Source organism: Tigriopus californicus, chromosome 3 (assembly GCF_007210705.1).
Source record: "Tigriopus californicus strain San Diego chromosome 3, Tcal_SD_v2.1, whole genome shotgun sequence".
NCBI classification, from domain to species: domain Eukaryota; kingdom Metazoa; phylum Arthropoda; class Copepoda; order Harpacticoida; family Harpacticidae; genus Tigriopus; species Tigriopus californicus.
Window position 1 is genome coordinate 2312 of NC_081442.1, and position 18527 is coordinate 20838.

General features: G+C 44.4%; 1 protein-coding gene across 6 annotated transcripts in view; it reads right to left on the minus strand.

Moving 5' to 3' along the window:
- Positions 1–12223: 12223 nt before the first annotated feature.
- The window catches only part of LOC131877785 (uncharacterized), a 34124-nt gene continuing 27820 nt past the window's right edge, over positions 12224–18527 (minus strand). For 4 of the 6 annotated variants that reach the window (XM_059223567.1, XM_059223569.1, XM_059223568.1 and 1 more), the window contains one exon: positions 12224–13737. In XM_059223567.1, the coding sequence (XP_059079550.1) occupies positions 13551–13737 (187 nt within the window). In that variant the 3' untranslated portion in view covers positions 12224–13550. The remainder of the gene's footprint in view (positions 13738–18527) is intronic. The other 2 variants (XM_059223573.1, XM_059223570.1) reach the window with 1 other exon arrangement.

The following is an 18527-nucleotide window of genomic DNA, read 5'->3' on the forward strand; positions in this document are numbered from 1 at the left end:
TTGATGGATGCCCAAATGCCCAGAGCCCAATAGGGTGCGGATTTCCTGCCGGAGTGTGGATGGTGATGTGATATCCGTTTTGCCTCTGTGGGAGCCAGTTGCCCCTTGTGAAGGCCAGACGCCCAGAGCCCTGGTGTGTGGATCGCCCACTGGTGTGCCTGCCAGTGAGGAATGCCAGCCAGGGTGTTGATTTCCCACCAGTGTGCGGATGGCTCCGTCAAGCCCGGATGGCTCCATCAAGCCCGGATGGCTCCGTCAAGCCCGGAAGGCTCCGTCAAGCCCAGATGGCTCGGTCAAGCATGGATTATGTCCGTTATGTTCGTGACCCCCAATTTAACGGCATCCTGAAGTCCCTGGCACATATTACAACGGTACTGGTTGTCCCCTTCGAGAGTCTCCTCACTCAAATAGGAGTTCACCAGGCTCTGCACGATCAAATTGTCATTCAGCTTATTGGTTCTGCCGGATTGATCTGCGGGTACGGCCAGATGCAACTCTGTGAAGATATCTTGGTGCTCAGACACATTTTGGCACTTTGAGCACTGGTACCTGTATGATTGCCGGATGGTGGCTGTTGACTAGATGTTTATTGCTTATTTGTGGAGGAGTTTATATACAGAGAAATCTGAGCTATGGCGATGAAGTGGTGGGAGCATGAGTAAGGAATAAATGTAAATGATGACGGATGACTAGAATATAACATCTCCCTTCCCGGGGGAGGAGGGGAGGCAGGGTCGACAATAGGGGACAGCACAAAAATATCACAGAAGATTTGTTGGGAATGACTAGAGTTACATACAATTGACTAGAGAAATATAGACATGTGTTGAGGAATGTAGAGACGATGAACTATTATTTAACGGTGAACTTTATTGAGGTAAAAATGGCGGGATGAGGTAAGTAGAAAAGTGAAAAGCAAGCTATTGTGTCCGTCGGGGAGCTTCTCCGTAGTAGCAAGTATATAGAGGGAAATAACCGGTTAGGCAGGTTCTATGGCTGAAGGTGTTGGAAAACAGTGGTGGATATAGATTGGATGATAAGAATGTATAGTGGGAAATTACATGTCCTTACACCTCCCCCTAAGATGAAATTTATAATTGTAATCTTGATGGAGATTTTCGGATCCTTGAACTGCGTCGAAGGTCTTGCTTCTTCGTGATGCACTTTTCTTTTTGGACATCGGAAGAACTCCCGGGGAAAGGTGTGTTTGAGGCAACGAGATATTTTCTATTCCTGGTTAGGATTCTCCCATCAGCCAGGACGTCGTAGGATCGGCCGTTTGGGCGCATTCTTTGAATTGTTCCGAGTTTGTTCCACTTTCCGGAATTGGGGTCTTGAATTCTAACGGATTGACCGCCTGTCAGTACGGGAAGAGGTCGAGTTGACAAATCATGACGAGTCTTTGTCACAATATCTTCCCCACGGCGATTACTTTCTGCATTTGTAATCTTCTCTCCTTCCAGGAGTTCGTATCCTTTGGAAATTGCTGGGCAGAGAGTCCTTTGTCGCCGATGAAAAATCCACTGCGCAGGACTCAGTCCATCTGTACGAGGGACGTTCCGCCAATGTAAAAGAGCCAATTGAAAATCCGACCAATTCTGGTTGTGTTTGATAATGAGGGCCTTCATGGCCTTCACAGCCGCTTCTGCATGGCCGTTAGATTGGGCATGATAGGAAGAGCTGAGCTCGTGCTCAATGCCATACTCCCCACAGAAGGCGGTAAATTGGGTACGAAATTGTGGGCCTCCGTCTGTTCATATTTGTGATGGAATACACCAAGTGCAAAAAATGTCCACCAATAATTTGAGAATGGTGGAAGTATCCAAACGGGTAAGAGGCTGGACACGTGGCCATCCTGAATACCGATCCACCAGGACGAAATAGTGTTTTCCACCGTATTCAAACAAATCGGCCGAAACTTGTTGGAAGGGACGAGTAGAAGATGTTTGGATCAGGGTTCATTTTGATGGCTTGGTAAGTTTTCCTGACATTGACAGCATTCCTGAACCATTTGGTCAATGTCTTGGTTGATACCAGGCCAGAAGTACAATGATTTGGCCAATGATTTCGTTCGTCTCTGACCTTGATGAGAACGATGAAGTTCCTTCAGGATCGAAGGACGGCAGGAAAGAGGAATGACTATTCTTGTGCCATGAATTATAAGGAGACCTGTGGAACTATCAATTGACATGAAGTCCCACTTCTTGGAAAATAGTTTGGCTGGGTGTGATTGGGGCAAAGAGCCAGGCAAATATCCGGATTGAATGGCCAACTTGATAGACTGGTATACGGGGTCAGTGTTGGCAATTTCGACGAGTTTGCCCAAGGCTTGATCATGATTCACTGAGATTGTGGAAACTGAAATTTCAATATCGTCAGACTTCGATCCGAACGGATCGAACACTGGCGATCGAGATAACGCGTCAGCTATTTGGTGCGTTTTGCCAGCAACCCAATCCACCGAAAATGTATAATCTGAAAGTTTGACAAGGATCCGTTGAATACGAGGGTTCTCAACGGCGTTGAAGTTCGTTCCTCGAAAAATACCGCGAAGGGGCTTGTGATCGGTAATCACGTTGAATTGAATCCCATGTAGATAGAGGCGACATCGAATAATCGCCCATTGGATGGCGAGAGCTTCCAATTCAATGGTCGCATAACGGGTCTCGGTCTCAGTCAAAAATCTTGACCCACACTGGACAAGTCGAGATGTTCCATCATGGTGTGTCTGAGTAAGGGCAAACCCCAATCCTTTCAGTCTCGAAGCATCCGTAAGCAATGTCGTAGGGAGACTGGGATCGAAATGGGCAAGAATCGGGCCTTTGGGATTCACAAGAACCGATTTTGCTGCCTTGAAAGCCTCTTCGTGTTCTGTAAGCCATTGGTAGGCAATATCCTTTTTGAGAAGGGGGCGTAGCGGGCTGAGGGCGTGTGCAAGATCCGGGACATATTGCCCTAACTGGTTTGCCAATCCAAAAAACGAACGAAGTTCTGTAATATTTGAAGGTGAAGGGAAATTGGAAATGGCTGCAATGTTATCAGGATCAGGCCGAATTCCGTCAGAAGAAACGATGAAGCCCGCAAACTTGACAGATTTGCCGATTTGGGCTTTCTCTGTAGAAAGCGTGATCCCAGACTCGTCGCATCTTTGAAGGACTGTCTTTGTACGTATCATAAGCTCACCGAAGGTAGGGGCATGGATAAGGATATCGTCGACTATCTTTTTTACACCTGGTAGGCCTGCTAGAGCTTTGTCGCCTCTCAAGCAATACTCATCACCCGATGCGTTTAATCCCATGGGCGCACGACAAAATCGGAACCGTCCGAATGGAGTGAGGAACGTTGTGAGCTCCCTGGATTCCTCATCCAGCTCCACTTGCCAGTAGCCCTTCACAGCATCTAGGACGATGAACCATTGTGAATTCGAGGGGATCGAGGTTGAGAGTTCAGACGGCGATGGGAAAGGATGAATAGGCCTTTTCACGTATTTGTTCAGGCCGGTGTAATCCACCACTAGACGTACTGATCCGTTTGGTTTGGGGACGACCAAACAAGGGCTCGACCAAACCGAAGGCTTCTCCGCTCGTTCGATGATCTTGGACTTGGTCATGAATTGAATTTCCGTCTCAGTACTCTCACGATGGGCGTAAGGGATATTTCGGGCAACTGCCACTTGTGTTGGGTGAATGTCAATGTCATCACGTAAATAAATATGCATTGGTTTGCCTTTCATTGGTTTGAGGATCAAAGAGGTGTCAAAAACCAATGGAAAGGACTTGAAAAGCTCATGTAATTTTGAGATAGCCGTTGTCTGATCAACTTCCTCGATTTGATGGATGACCGTGTTCGCATTGAGCACGTCGGTTTCAGGAAAAGAGGCGGGCAACATTCCGAGTTTTATCATGTGGTGCCAAGACAGAAGCATCTCATCGTGAAGATCCGATGTAACGAAAGCAGTAATCTCCGTTCTGTGTTGTGAGCCGTATTTCAGAAGTAATGACACCGATCCTAGACAATCCAAAGGAGAACCGTTGGCGGCAATGATGTTTCTTTGATTCCCCGTTTCAATGGGTATATTACGCTCCAAGATGAGATTGGACGCAACGAGAGTCTCTGTTGCTCCGGTATCTGGGAGGGCCTTCAATTGGAATGCAGTCCCGATCTTAGGATGGACTTGGATCAAGGCTCGAGGTGTTGGCTTTGAAAATGATGCAGAGCGTACCATCACCGAGGACAAAGAAATAGATGCCGGATCAGCAGCAGAGCGAGCGAATGTTCCACCAGATGAATTCGTAGTAGAGCGACGTGCTTTCATGCAAATTGTGCCCAAGTGTCCCATCGTACCACATTTATTGCATTGTTTGCCTCTTGATGGACACTCGTTTGCTTTGTGAGTTGGATTCTCTTGTCCACACCTGTAACAAATATTTCGTTGATGTTGATCGTTGGGTGTCTTGCTCACGTGCTTTTGTCGACCTTTTAATCTCTTCTTTTGAATCTGTGATCCCTTGTTACAACCAACTGCCGCATTGACTTGGTTAAGGGTGTTCCTCGTAGAGCACATGGTTTCGCCAACCAATGCTGCTGTCTCCCAAGATCTCGCGATTCCGACCAGCGTGCTTCTCGAGGGTGCAGCTTGCCGCAAAAATTCCTCTCGAAGCTTGAAATCGTTGGTCACGGCAACCAGCCGAAGGACGAACAGATCGTCTGTGGTCATGAGGTCAAGTTCTGCCTCCTGACCTGCGAGTTGAAGACGCAAAAACCAATCACTGAATTTTTCCCCTGCCTTCTGATTGCAAGAGAAGAAATTGTATCTTCGGGTAAGGACAGGCACATTTTGGAGAAAAATGTCTCGTAATCTGTCCAATACCCCATTAGCATCAAAAATAGGAGTGTCTGGCTGTATGCAGGCATCGAGTAAATGTTGAAGTTTCATTTCCATGCAGGATCGCACATACCCGTGTTGTTCCAAGAGAGGAAACACATCCATCTTATTTGAGGAGTAAAATAGATCAAAACTCGATCTCCAAGAGCGAAATTCAGCCAGTGAAGCGGAATGCATTAGACGTTCAGGTTTAAGAGCGGTGTTAATGCTACTAGGTCGAGAATTTGTAGCGGGTTGTTTTGGAGAGACGTGTGTAGAATTGGCGTTGTTCGAAGATTGCGATCGTTGAATGCGGTTTATAAGCCTATTAATTTCTTGCCTGGCATCCAAAACGGCATCAATCTCGGCACTCATTTGAACGTAAAATGGGTTTGTATCCACAGCTTCAACGCCAATACCACTAATCGAGCAATAAGATCGGAAGGTTTCATCGACTGGGTGAATGAGTTGTTCAGCAGTGGAAATATCAGCCTATAGATTGGATGATAAGAATGTATAGTGGGAAATTACATGTCCTTACAACATGAAATAAATGATGTATAGATGACTAGAGTTCAATAATGTGGTGACTAGAAGGATTGACTAGGCGTTGAAGGGTTTGACTAAGATCTATCCTCCATCGGGGTCACCACGTCCACCGGTCCTCCCCAACCATCCAGGCATTGATATCTCCCCCAGCGCCTCAGACACCCCACGGTCGACCTGGCCCAGTCACCGCTGCAACCACGGGCCTTCCGCACGCACCACGCTCTTGCTGTCGCTGCGACCACGGCCATCCCGCTGCACCATGCCCACCCGCTGCAACCACGGCCATTCCGCACGCATCACGTCTCTTCTGAGCCCAAGTTCCGCATTGGCGTCCTCAGTCGTCTGGGGGAAGGTTCTTCCGCCTGGAGGCGGCTACTACCAGCTGTGCCATGTATGATTGCCGGATGGTGGCTGTTGACTAGATGTTTATTGCTTATTTGTGGAGGAGTTTATATACAGAGAAATCTGAGCTATGGCGATGAAGTGCTGGGAGCATGAGTAATGAATAAATGTAAATGATGACGGATGACTAGAATATAACAGTACCTTGTCCGGAGTTTGCCTCCCAAGTGCTTTTGAACTAGGGACACGAGGCGTGGCTTGTGCAAGGGTCTTTGAACCGATGGAGAGGTAGACAACGAGGAGGACGCAGATACGGGAGACAAAGACTCTGGTTTCAGAAAGGCCAAATTAAATTCGCTTTTGGCCTGGAGGCTCTTTTTGGTTGAGGAAGTGGCAACGTCTTTTAACTGGGAACCCAAAGCTTCCTTCCCATGTCCCACAGAATCTCGCGATCCACGAATGGAATCGCCTACACTTGGATTCCACTATCTGTTGAGTCAGAGTGGGAATTATTTAAGGGCTCATCGAGGATATTGAGTTTGTCTTCTCGCGAGCCATTGTTCAAGTTGGAAGAAAGATTCTCTTCAGTTGTCCATCTTTTCATTCCCAAGCTTCCCAGAGAGGTTCGACTCCCCCGCAAATCCACTTCCTCGTCCTCTGACAAATCACCGCGGTTATGAAACGCTGACAAGCTGCCGCGGCTTCCAAAGAAGTCCTCGTCCATTCGGCCATCCGAGCATTGACTTAACATTTCTTCATCTTGATCTCCATTGGTTTCCGGGACCTCTGAAATGTCGTCCAAAGCAACATTAGAACTTCGAGTGGTCATCTTTGGAATTTCTTCCTCCTCGGGGGTGGACCCCAATGGACAGATGACGATGGTCTTGCCCAGAATGGTTTCTTTCTTTTCGTCAGAGGTTTGAGTCGTTGAGATCGATTTTGAGGGCTCATCGCCTGGCCTTTGGCGACAGGGTATGCTTGATTTCTCCTGCTCATGAAGAATATCAATCAAGTACCTGAGAAATTCCGAATAATCTTGCTGTCGTCCAGATTCAAACCAGGGGGGACTTGCCACTTTCAGGAAGTCTCCTGGTGAGTAGATGGACCTCTGAGAATATCGCAGATAAGCAAACACTTGTTGGAGTCGGAAAAGCACCATTTAAGAAGAAGTTAATGGAGCACTGAGGATATCATCACAGAAATCTTTGGTAATGTAGAGGGCTTGCAAAACTGAGTTCATGTAACAGGTGTTCCCAAGATTGATTAATCCCACCATTCCAGTTTCAGAGCGAAATGGGAGAGCGTCTTCAACCAAATATGAGACGGTTCTTGTCTGATGGTGGATGAAGGTCGTAAAATGTATCGGAGACAACTACTGAACAAGCACAATCGGGATGTTGTTTTAGTAGACAATGTCTGCCCCCCACGTATCCACATTTTAGGTTTGCGTCTCTTTTGCGCTTCCTTTCTTTCTTCCCTGAGCATATCTCTCGTTGACCTCCAGATAAATGTTACATGTACCCGAGGGGGCTAGCATAAGGCTCTTGTAGGAGGTAAATAAAGTTCTCTTGGTCATGGGAATGAATTTGCATTGACAAATGACTATTCTTACTATGGTGGAGATTATATTGAAATATACCTATCACTGTACCAGAAGTTACTTCACTATTCGCATTCGGACTGCAAGGCTATCGTTGTTGCCTAGGAAGATGCTAGCCTTGCCTCTCTTAATCGTCACGGACGTTTTTAAGAGCAGAAAAGTTCGAACTCGAATCAGGTCCGAGAAACCTCGCCATCATCTCGCCCATCGACATCTTGGAATCTTTCGTGGGTCATCTTGTCAGTTGAAACATAGTCCTGGTAATTTTCCGCACTCGAAGTGTGCGTGAAAAGGGCCGTCACTTCGGACTTTGAAAATTGGGTTGTAGTCTGGTCCATTGCATCATGGGCTGGGTACGGCAAATTCGTGCGGTTCCAACTTTTGATCTCGTCCACGAAGATGAACTCGTTGTTTTCCATTTTTGCCTTTGCTTTTGTCAAAAAAGGGGGCAGGAGTCCAATATCATCGTTTTGGTACACCAAGCACCCAATCTCCTACCGTTGTACGTTTTCCTGCGGCGGCGTGAGCCAGAAACTTCTTGCCAGAGGCAGTAGAACTAACGGTCGGCTTTAAGTCAAATCGATGAGCACCCACTTTGCTCCCGTCAATTGCTTCCAGTGGGCCAGAAAGCCGTACACGATGGACCAGGTGACAACTTGGTTACGAGTAGGGTCTCTAGTTACGAGCGGCCATTGGGGGATTCCCTGCCTTCCTCGTCAGCTGATTCTCCCGTTGCTTTTTGTCTTTGCACGGGAGCTAGATGTTGCCTGCTCCGAGATAACAAGCAACTGTGGTGGTCCACCTTATCGAAGGCCTTTGCAAAATCCAGGTAGTCGACGTCTACCATACCATGGTTTGTCAATACTGCTCGCACATGTTCCAAGATCGATGAGTTGGGTAGTTGTTCTCATTTTAGACAAGAAACCATGTTGATGGCTTGGGATTTGACCACTTTGGTGCAGATGGTGTAATATAATCTCCTTAACCACTTTTTCACTCACTTTGGCCAAATTTGATGTCAATGAGAGAGGACGGTAACTCTGTGGGAGGGAGGGACCCACCTTTGAAGGTTGGGGCGATGTGACCCATCTTTAGCGAGTCATGGAAAACCTCAATGTTGACGGACTTCTTGATTTGAGTGGTCAGAGATGGCACTAACTCAGGTGCCCATTCCTTGAGAACGGCTGCGGTTATACCATCAGGTCCGGCTGAGCTGGATCGGTTTAGGGAGCCTATTGCTCTGATAACACTTTCTTCCGTGATATTGAGGGGAGGACAGGTCGATGAGTGGCACGGTGCAGGGGTGGAAAACATATGTTTGCATCGCTCAGTTCGTCATTTGGGATGACACCATCTACTATGAGTGGCCCTCCTTTGGGAGCAAACTTGTGCTTGAGATTAGCATAAGCATAGAAAGCATTTGGATTGGTACCCCAGAGCAGCCGTTTCCCTTTCTTGTTCCTTGGCATTTATAGACTCCTTTATTTGCTCATCAAATTCAGCCAAGCATTTGAAAATTCGAGGTGGTCTAGGCCCAATCACTTTGAGCCTGGACTTTAATCAGCATCTCTTTCGAAAAAGCTTTTTACGGTGTGGGGAAATATTGATAACGTCCCCTTGCGTCTTGATCGGGTTTAGACCAAGACTAATAATGCAATCTTCCGCACAGACATTAGTGAGTTTGAGGATGCTTCGTCGAGGGACATATGTGGGTTTCTCTGTAAGGCATTAATAGGCTCACTATCTCATTGGGTGTCTCCTCAAAGAAAAAAATGACACTCCCATCAATGTTTCAACATGAGGGACCCAAGGGGATGGATTGAATGAGAAGTTTGTGACAATTTCTAGTAGCTTATGATTAGATACCGGGAGGCCCCGGACTATCAATTGTTCAATGACATCAGGATCATCAGTGAGGACCAAGTCCAGTGTGCTTTTATCATTCGGTTTGTCTCCCAGTGTTTGTGTTGAGTAAAAGCATATTGATAATGAAAGTCCTCAAATAAGTTATATGAGTTTGATGATGCAGTGGGAGCTCCATAGTATCCAGGGTCTTCCTCGGAATTGTGCCAGGTCGCGACAGAGCTCGGGAAATTATAGTCCCCACATTGGAGCTGCCATGAGTTTGAATTTTGAGACAACTTTAGACTGAGATGCCTCAAGACATCTTCGAATTTGTTTGCAGGGCAAACCATCACCATTGCCATAAACAGAATTTAATATAGCATAGTCGTTTTGAGCCCAGAGGCACACCTCACCATGGGGATAGTTGGGGTTTGAGGATTTATATCTCCCATGTTTCAAAAAGAAAAAACTAACTGTAACTAGAGGGCTAAAAACCCGTTCCGTTAACGTTACTCTTACTTTTCAGAAAAGTAATATGTTACCGGTACCGTTACTCAAGCCCTGTGTGTGACCATCTTCAACAAGACTCTTGAAAGCCAGTGGTGAATTTCTATCCAATGCAGGAGCTTTCACTTTCACAAATCGAACTGACCACGGCCCCAAAGTTTGTGGTCAAGCAATTGCATCTGCAGATTTTTGTGGGTCACCACTTATCGCCTATCATGATTTGGTTGGTTTGGGGGGGATTCCGCAATCGTGTCCAAATCCCGCAAATCCCTCAAATTCCTCGAGCGTATAAGGAGTTGGTGCTAAAGATTGTAATGAGAGCGTTTTTGAGCACCAAGGATTGCTGAATGGCTCCGAGGATTACGGAGCTAATGAAGAACAAATTAGGGTGTTTTTTAGTGATGTTCAAGACACCACCTATAACCAGGTGTTCATTAAATCTGAGTTACTTCTTGTGACAGATCCTTTTTCAAATGTGGTGTGCTCTTCTTTGGGTGACGCCTCAGGGGGCATTTAAGGACCCAAGAAGGTCTCCGAATTGGATGATTAAGAGAATATCAGGCCCTGTCAAGTTACAATTGCCCGCATGACTCAATTACATTTCAAAAAAGAGGCAGACAAGCTGGAGCGTATAGGCTCTTTAACACCTGTGTCATTGTACCTCACAACGTCCCGACAATTTAGACATCACGTGCACACTTCGGTTAGTGACAAACTATCGTCAACTTAACAAAGCTGCGAAAAGGCCTTTGCATCCCTTCTCGTCTGGAAACAGGTCCGTCAAGACTGCCTGGTTTGTGAAGCTTGATGTTGTCCATGGCTACTTTCAGGTTTCTCTAGATGAAAGCAATTCCATGTTGACGGCATTCTTACTTCCGAGTGGAAAGTGCCGCCACACGGTGGCTCCAATGAGCCTCAATTCTAGCTCTGACGAATTCATCATCAGGACTGATCAGGCGATTGCTGGGCTGGATTGGTAAAAGATAGCGGATGACATCGCATTTCACGCTCCTACTCTTGAGGGCGTGCTCCCAAGATTGATTGCTGTTTGGAGAGGTGCAGTCCCGCCAGGATAGAATACGCCTGCCTGAACGATCTTATGAGCAGCTGTGAAATATGATCACTACCGTATAGCTGTAAAAAAGTCGAAAGGCTTTTTTAACACTTTTTCCGACTTTTTAGGGTCTATTCGACTATTTCCAGCTTTTTTGCCGTTTTCACACATTTTGTCCATGGAGATAGGGTGGAGATGTCCCAACAAAGCTCAAAGCTGCATGGCGTAGAACTGAAGTTACGGGTCGAACTAAAACCTTTGCGCAGGTACCTGCCTACATATCCACGTGTCACTCTCCTTTTCTGATGTATTGAAGCCTACTCTTCAAGACCACTTCAACCTGATATTGTTGGAAAGCTTTACATAAGCATTAATGCCGTTAAGTAATTTGCTGGCAATTTCTTCAAGTCGACCAGATTGAGGGGAAGACCCTTTGATTTTTTTTGTATTTGGGTGCTAGGGTCGGAGGGATGAGCCTCGCCAGGCCACTGAAGCCAGCCATCACATCGTCCTTATACTTTTTCCGATAGGCAGTGTCGTGTCCGTATCAGTTTGGGTTTCCGTCTGTGGGCAGGGTTAACGTCTAAAAGTTTCCTTGAGAAAGATCGGGGAGGAGATTCTCGTTTATGGAAACTGCGCTAACCACTACATCACGTCTCCTCCCGAAAGTTTTGTGAAAGCAATTTACAAATTAGCTACCTTTTTGGGCCCATTGTAGTTTGCTTAATGTCCAGAGGTTTGAAATTGGCAATCTAGCTTCTTGTACCTAAAACTCAAGAATTACACCACTCAGTGCTAGTTTTCCGCATATTTATCGACTTTTTTCCCAACTACTTCGCCATTTTCACCAGTCCTTTTTAGCTGCTATTTTGCCCAATCTAATCGGCTGTTTTTTACATCTCTACTGAGCACCATCTCCGCGGGCTGGCTTCGCTTTCCGTCATCACAGATCACCTACCTCTCTTGGGTGTTTTCGATCGGGAGCTAAACAATTTGACCAAAGACTGGCTCCAAAGAATTTGCGAGTGTTTGGTTGTCTATTCATTTGAGGTTGAATGGTCGACCGTTAAGGAGCATCAAATCGCTGAGGCATTGAGCAAGGCGCTTTACTTTCCGACGGATTCAGGTCTGGAGATCCCGATTTGGGCACTTCGTGCGGACGACCCAGTTCTTCCCCTTATGCGTACTCTATGTTGCAGTGGACGACGAAAATCTCACGTTTCGCAACTCTGTTGAAGGAGGAAGCGAATTTCCCGCTTGTCTATCATCATAGGTGGGGATGGTGGGGACCCTGGATGTAGACGCAAATCTGGGTTTTGCAGGCCAACAATTAGTAGTTCCCCGACCAGCAAGTCGGGCCATAATTGACCTTTCAAATTGATTGGTGAATGTGCATTTTAACATGCGAAAATGCTACAAGCTATATACGTAGACAAACACAATGTTAGGAGAAAGTGCCATATCTGTGTAAGAAATTTATTCAACCAGAGCATAGGGCCATACATCGACCAATAAATCAAACTACAATGAAGTGAATGACTCGTTCAAAATCTAAAATCGTTGTGGTTGTTGGAGCAGTACATATATTGTAAAGGAGGAGAGGAGTAAATGAGATATGTACAAAATTATTCAACGGATGATAAAAGCATTTTTCAGTCATCAACACCAGCCTCAATGCAATACTAGTAATAATAGTGGTAATAATCACCTATAATAATTAATGACGTTTGTTTGGATGATTTATGCACATAATGCAGAACGCTTACTACTCATACGCCATGATAATCGCTGTTGTTAATGTGGGTGGACGGCTGGGTTAGTGGGCGAACCCGCCGTGACACGAAACAAGACCACAACTCCACATTTCACACAATTGTAAGTAGTCTTACTAATCGATCCGTGGGTGGGGAAGACGACTATTTCTTAATGCCAATCTGGCAGCTTGGAGACGAGTCCCTGAACTTCATCGGAATGGAGGAGTGCTGACTAGTGGACTGAAGCACATGGACGAACAAAGAATGGACTCAGATGGTCATGGAGTTACATCTAAGGGTGAGCCATCCATCAACCTCTCCCTCTCCCCTTCCCCGTTTTCCTCCATTTTGTACTGAAGTGCGCTTGCAATCATTCACGCACACACGCTCATCCATCAGCCTCTATAGATGTTATTTATTTTCAGAGCAAATTTGAGAAGATAATGAAAGAAGGAACGCCTTGGAATTACGCGGCAACAACGAGAAGAGCAGGATACTTAGGAAACGATGGGCACACGGAGGAAGGAACAACCACTGACGACGTGGTGGTGAAATTCTGAGGGGTGAGGGAGCATTCGGAATTGTCAATGATGTTCTTAGTTACACCCCACCTGCTTGTACCTGGGAACCTCATGCGCTTTCTTAACTCGTTAGCAGAAATGAAATGGGGCAAAAATTGACCCACCAATGGAACTAAACGTGATACATTAAACAACGGGTCGTCGTCTTTAACCCATTGGAGGATGAGTGGAGACGTATTATGGGAAAAAATGCTTGCAGTAAACGGGATGTGCGAGTTGGCAATCTTAGAGCGGGATTGACTTGGTGTTAAGAAGGGCGGTTGGTTGGTTTCATGGTTTGGAGCGGTGATGAACGTAAGAGGGAGTGGGCCGCCAGGAACAAGAGGAACAAGATGATCAGACGAAATGAAGGAATTGAGGGCACCAAGCGAGCGGCGAGGGGGGGGGGGGGGAGAGGTGGTCATGTAGTGTAAAAGTTTCCCCCGGGGGTAGGGTGGTAACGTAGGAGATTTATTTATCGTCGTCGACCTTGCATGGTGGTGGAGCTGTATTTGGGGTTCATGAGCACTCCGGGATCGACGCGTTTTCGTTTCTTGCCAGGTCCTCCTGCATACTGAGAGGCCACTAGGCCCATGAAGTGCTTGGCCGCTTGATTCCCCGAGTAGCCACGACCCAGACCAAAGTCGATGGCACGCTTGTTGCTGAAACACAAGGAGAAGTAACGAAGACACAATTAGTCAATCAACCAATTAGGCCCCGCCCTTTGCGTCAGCTAATCAATGAGATGTGCAACAATCACTTCCAGAGATGCTCAGCCTCATCGCTGCTGTCTGTGGAACATAGCCAGCCAACCAACTCTTAAGCATTATTTCAAAGACCATCAGTCAGTCAGTCAGTCAGTAATTTTCTTTGGCCATGTTCCATTGTGATCATTATGGCGACTTGGTGGTACAAGGGCAATGCATTTTAAATTCACATACAATATTAAACGTTTAATGGGTGTCTTAAACTTTTATACAGTATGTGCCCTCATGCTCTTTTAGTGCTGTCCGCCTGAAAACAAAGCATAGACATGTTCATGAGTTATAATGATTGATTTTAATGACTGATTTCTTTGAATGAATGACGATGATGCAATTCGTAAAACAAGCATTATGTGCCAGCTATGACATTGGGTCAATATTAAGTGACGCACCCTAAGGTTACTAACACATGATGTGTTCTTTTGAAACGAGCTGAAATAAGATTGCATGTCCATTTTCTTATTTTCTTTTTTCCTTCCTTGCTAGCCCTTTGATTATTTATAATTCGTACCCGTATGTTTTCCTTTGACTTTTCAATTCATTTTCTTTTCTTCCAGCTCACGTTACCTTGTTATAGGGTGTCTCCGTAACATTATAGGCCCATACGCTTTGAAAGGGTAGGGATACTAACCGCAGTATACGAGTAGTATACTAGGGCGTTCCATAGTCTAATACATTGTGAAAAATAGAGTTTCGTCGTACAAAGAGCCATATAGCGGACTCGTGACGAATACGGTGGCTTTTCTACATGAATGAAAACAGTGCAAATTAACTAGGTTTTTAGATCTCTGAAGACAGATCGAAGTTTTGCACAAGTTATGCCTTTTGTTGCGAGATAATTTCATTGATGAGAAGGATATCAATATGTTTCAGTATACAAACATTCTTGAATTATTTTGTGCATGTAGTATACTTGAGTGGCTTTTTTATTGCACTATCTGAAGGCTGTAGTGTGTGCAAAATGATGGCTTATACATTTCTTATTTTTGAGGTAAAGTGTTCCAATTTACAATAGTGCTTTTGGTGCCATAGTTTGAGTAGCTTACTTATGTAAATACTCCTTTACTACTTGAGCAATTGTAAATCTTAAGTGACGTTGGTTTTGCTCCCATGAATTTGATTAGCAAAGAATAACTTTTCTGGCTTGCTTATCACAGTCCAAAACTTTTCACGAAGCACATAATCTGCTAATCTGATTTTTTGAGAAGCCATAAGGTATAAACCGCAAAATTGACCTAATAGCACCAGAAATGGCAACTCTACACTATTAAGACAGACTTCCTTCTTTCTTGTCGTCTTTTTTTTAATAATGGGCCACATTGGGCCGGTATGTGAACACTTGCTAGATGTCTAGAGAGAAAAGTTACGCCCCAAGACTGGTTCAGTTGTTCTTTAACCTGGATGCGTAATGGGATCATCTGGCGGGATTTTCAGTAACTTTTTGGTTTCACTCCACAGAAAACAGCAAATATGTGTGCCAAATAAGACTGTATTTGGAAAGTAAGAACTCTTTTTTCTTTTTCTACTTTTGAGATCTCATTTCTTAAATATGATTCATCCTATTGCTATGCCAACTAAGGTGAAAAGTAGATTAATCATAATATATAAAAATGTATATGTAAGTAAAGTAAATGAGTTACATTGCCGCATTGAGAGGCAAAATGTTAATCCAGAAATGGTTTATTGATTGTTTGGCCCCAATATTGTTCCATATTTATGTTCACCTTCATCATCTAGGTTTCAGTGAGTTGGTAAATAAAATACTATCCTTTTGATTTAAATTGGGCAATTGAAGAAAAAGTTTCAGGTAGTGGTCAAAAACAACTCTATGTTTTTGAGAAGTGACATGTCGCTTTCCCGACCTCTACCTTATTAGCTTTTGCATGGGAAGGTAAGATTTTTTACCAAACTGGGGGAGTAGTTTGCTTGAGGGCAGACATCGCCATACACTCTGAGAACATTGATGAAGGTTATTGCGGGAAGTAAAATCTAACGTTAAAACAGTTTCATTTTTTGGACTAAGTTCCACGGTGATTTTCTGGCCACTCAAGGTGTGACAGATCCGTGGAAAGCCCTGATATTTAGCTTTCCAATGGTGTAAAATTGAAAATCCTGCAACATGGGTACATAAGCATAATTTGTTCAAAAATCGAAAGCTACATTTCCAAGAACTTGGGACACATTTTCACAATTTGCTTGTCTAGAGATTGGCTCAAAAAGCTTTTCGAGATTCATTCACGTATATGGAATATATGGTACATGGAATTTTCAATATCTTATAAGTTATGGGCCAACTATTACAAGCGACCGAAGACATGACTGACTCTTTTGCAACAAGTACGTAAATGATTATAAAGCCATCACAGTGAACCATAAATCTCCTTGAGACTATTATGGGTGAGTATTCAATACACATAAAGACAAACAAATGTTAAAGCTCATAGATTGCAATAATTTCCAATTTTCCACATAATTTCACACCTGCATATGATTGTTTGCTTATTTGTTTGCATTTTAACAGAGTCTAGTTCCAAAAGACTGTCAGCAAAGAAGTGAGGAAATTATTTCCCATCACAAAAAGGACTTTCTGAACGTGCCCTAACAACACAACGACTTATGGCGAAATAAACCGTTCACGACGAGATTACTCGCTTTAACAAATCAAGCCCGACTAAGGTCAAGCCAAGGAAAAATCGGCATCGATCTGTACGCACCCGGACCCTCATCCACAAGGTAAGGAATAGCTTGAATCGAAATCCCCACCTAAATCTCAGCACGTTGTCCAAGATCTAACAGGCCGATCTCAGAGAGGACCTATAGGAGAGCGGTCAAGCACGACTTGGGGAGGAAACGCTACAAGTTCTAGCGTCGGCAAATGTCTTCCGCGGCCACAGTCAAGAAAAGAATCTGCCAATGTTGCATCATTTCCAAGGAGCTCAAGAGTACTCCATGATCTGTCCTAATCTGGAGTGACGAATAGATGTTCACGGCGAAACCAGATTGGAGCCGTCAAAACGACCGTTTCTATACTAACAATAACCAGGATATTCTCATGAATATCAAAGCGTCGCAATAAAGACGTCGGGCGGTGGACAATTCTGGTGGTTATATCTTCGGGCGTAAGGTGAACACCAAAATTAACATCACTAATGGCCACATGTATATTCCCTCATGCTAGATGGTGCTCCCTCCAACACCTCTAGAACGATCCAAGCGTGGTGTAAAGTCAACTTTGACCAGGTCTGGGACAAGGGCACTTGGCCACCTTTGTCCTCAGACTTGACCCCATGCATTTTTCCCATATGCTTAAGGCACCTCTCAAGAGGAAGATGGGAGAAACTTGAAAGTAGCATGGAATGACATCTCTGAGGACCGTGGGGAGTGCTTGAGTGGAAATAATCAAGCACGACTTGGAATTTCGTTAGCTCCCAAAATCGAGAGGAATAACTTTAATTTTATTGCCTTTTGTGATTCTGCCTTACATACATTTTTACATTATTTCATACCTACAGACATTTGCATACAAGTAATTTTCAAAACATAGTAATGGGGAACACATTTAGTTCTAACTTGAACGCAAATCAGCATATCATTTATTCAACGACTATTGAGTTATGTACATTTACAGAAAATGTCCCTAATTACCCGCCCTTTGCTTCGAACTTCGACCGTGGTTTATTACCAGTGTTCTTTTTTTTTTTTATCATTTGTATCCACAATAGCCCATACTCTAATTATGCACCACAAGGTGTCAAAGAGTGGTTTTTACAATAAATAGTAATATGTTAGTTAATGGTTCTGCTTTGATTAATTTTAGCTCCAAAGTGCCCCCTATATATCTGAGCTCAAATCCCCAGACAATCTATATTGATTTTTAATGTCAAGGCAGGCTTACTGGGGTTTTGTATTTATAGAGCATCCGTTTTCCTATTTTCCAATCCTGGTTCGATCCCAGGGATGCCGAGTACAAGCTTCTTTGTGGTATTTAATTACAGCATAAATTTTTGCTTTAACATCTTAAACATGCGAACCTGCGGTCATTCACAAGGGTGAGGTCATAATTAATGTTGGCTATGATGACGAAGCGGGAATATCCCTCCATTAGGACACCCATCATTCTGATAGCAGGCCGAGCGAGAGAGCTGCCATCTGACTTCGTTACAAATAAAACAAACAAAACAATGTCAAGGCAAAACAATATTTCCTTTTTTTGTACAGATTTTGAAAATTGCAGTTCCTTTTTAAGCTTTCTATGTTTATAAATTGAAGGCAGAAAGGAAGATGAGGTAGAAATCCATGAAGAAATAACTTTAAAGACATTTTAACCATTGTGCAAGGAACCTAAAGCATGGCAAAATCATTGTACGTATCTCATTTATGACTGTGCCACGGAATGATGTCAACCGAGAGATATTAAAACTTGGATGTATTTCAGCAGTGGAGGAGAGGTCTTGGACCGACCAATAACCAAAGTCGAATGACCATCCAGAGAGGATTTGGGGAACATATGAGGTGGCATGATGGACAAAGAAGTGTACGGGGAATATCATCAGAGGCGGCACGAAACCTTTTATTTGAAATCACTCCAGTTTGTGGAGGGATTGGAATTCTTGCGCGAGAATTGATTGTGGTTTTTTTCTTTTTTTAACATATCGTTTGAAGTTGGTTACTCAAAACTGATAAGCGGA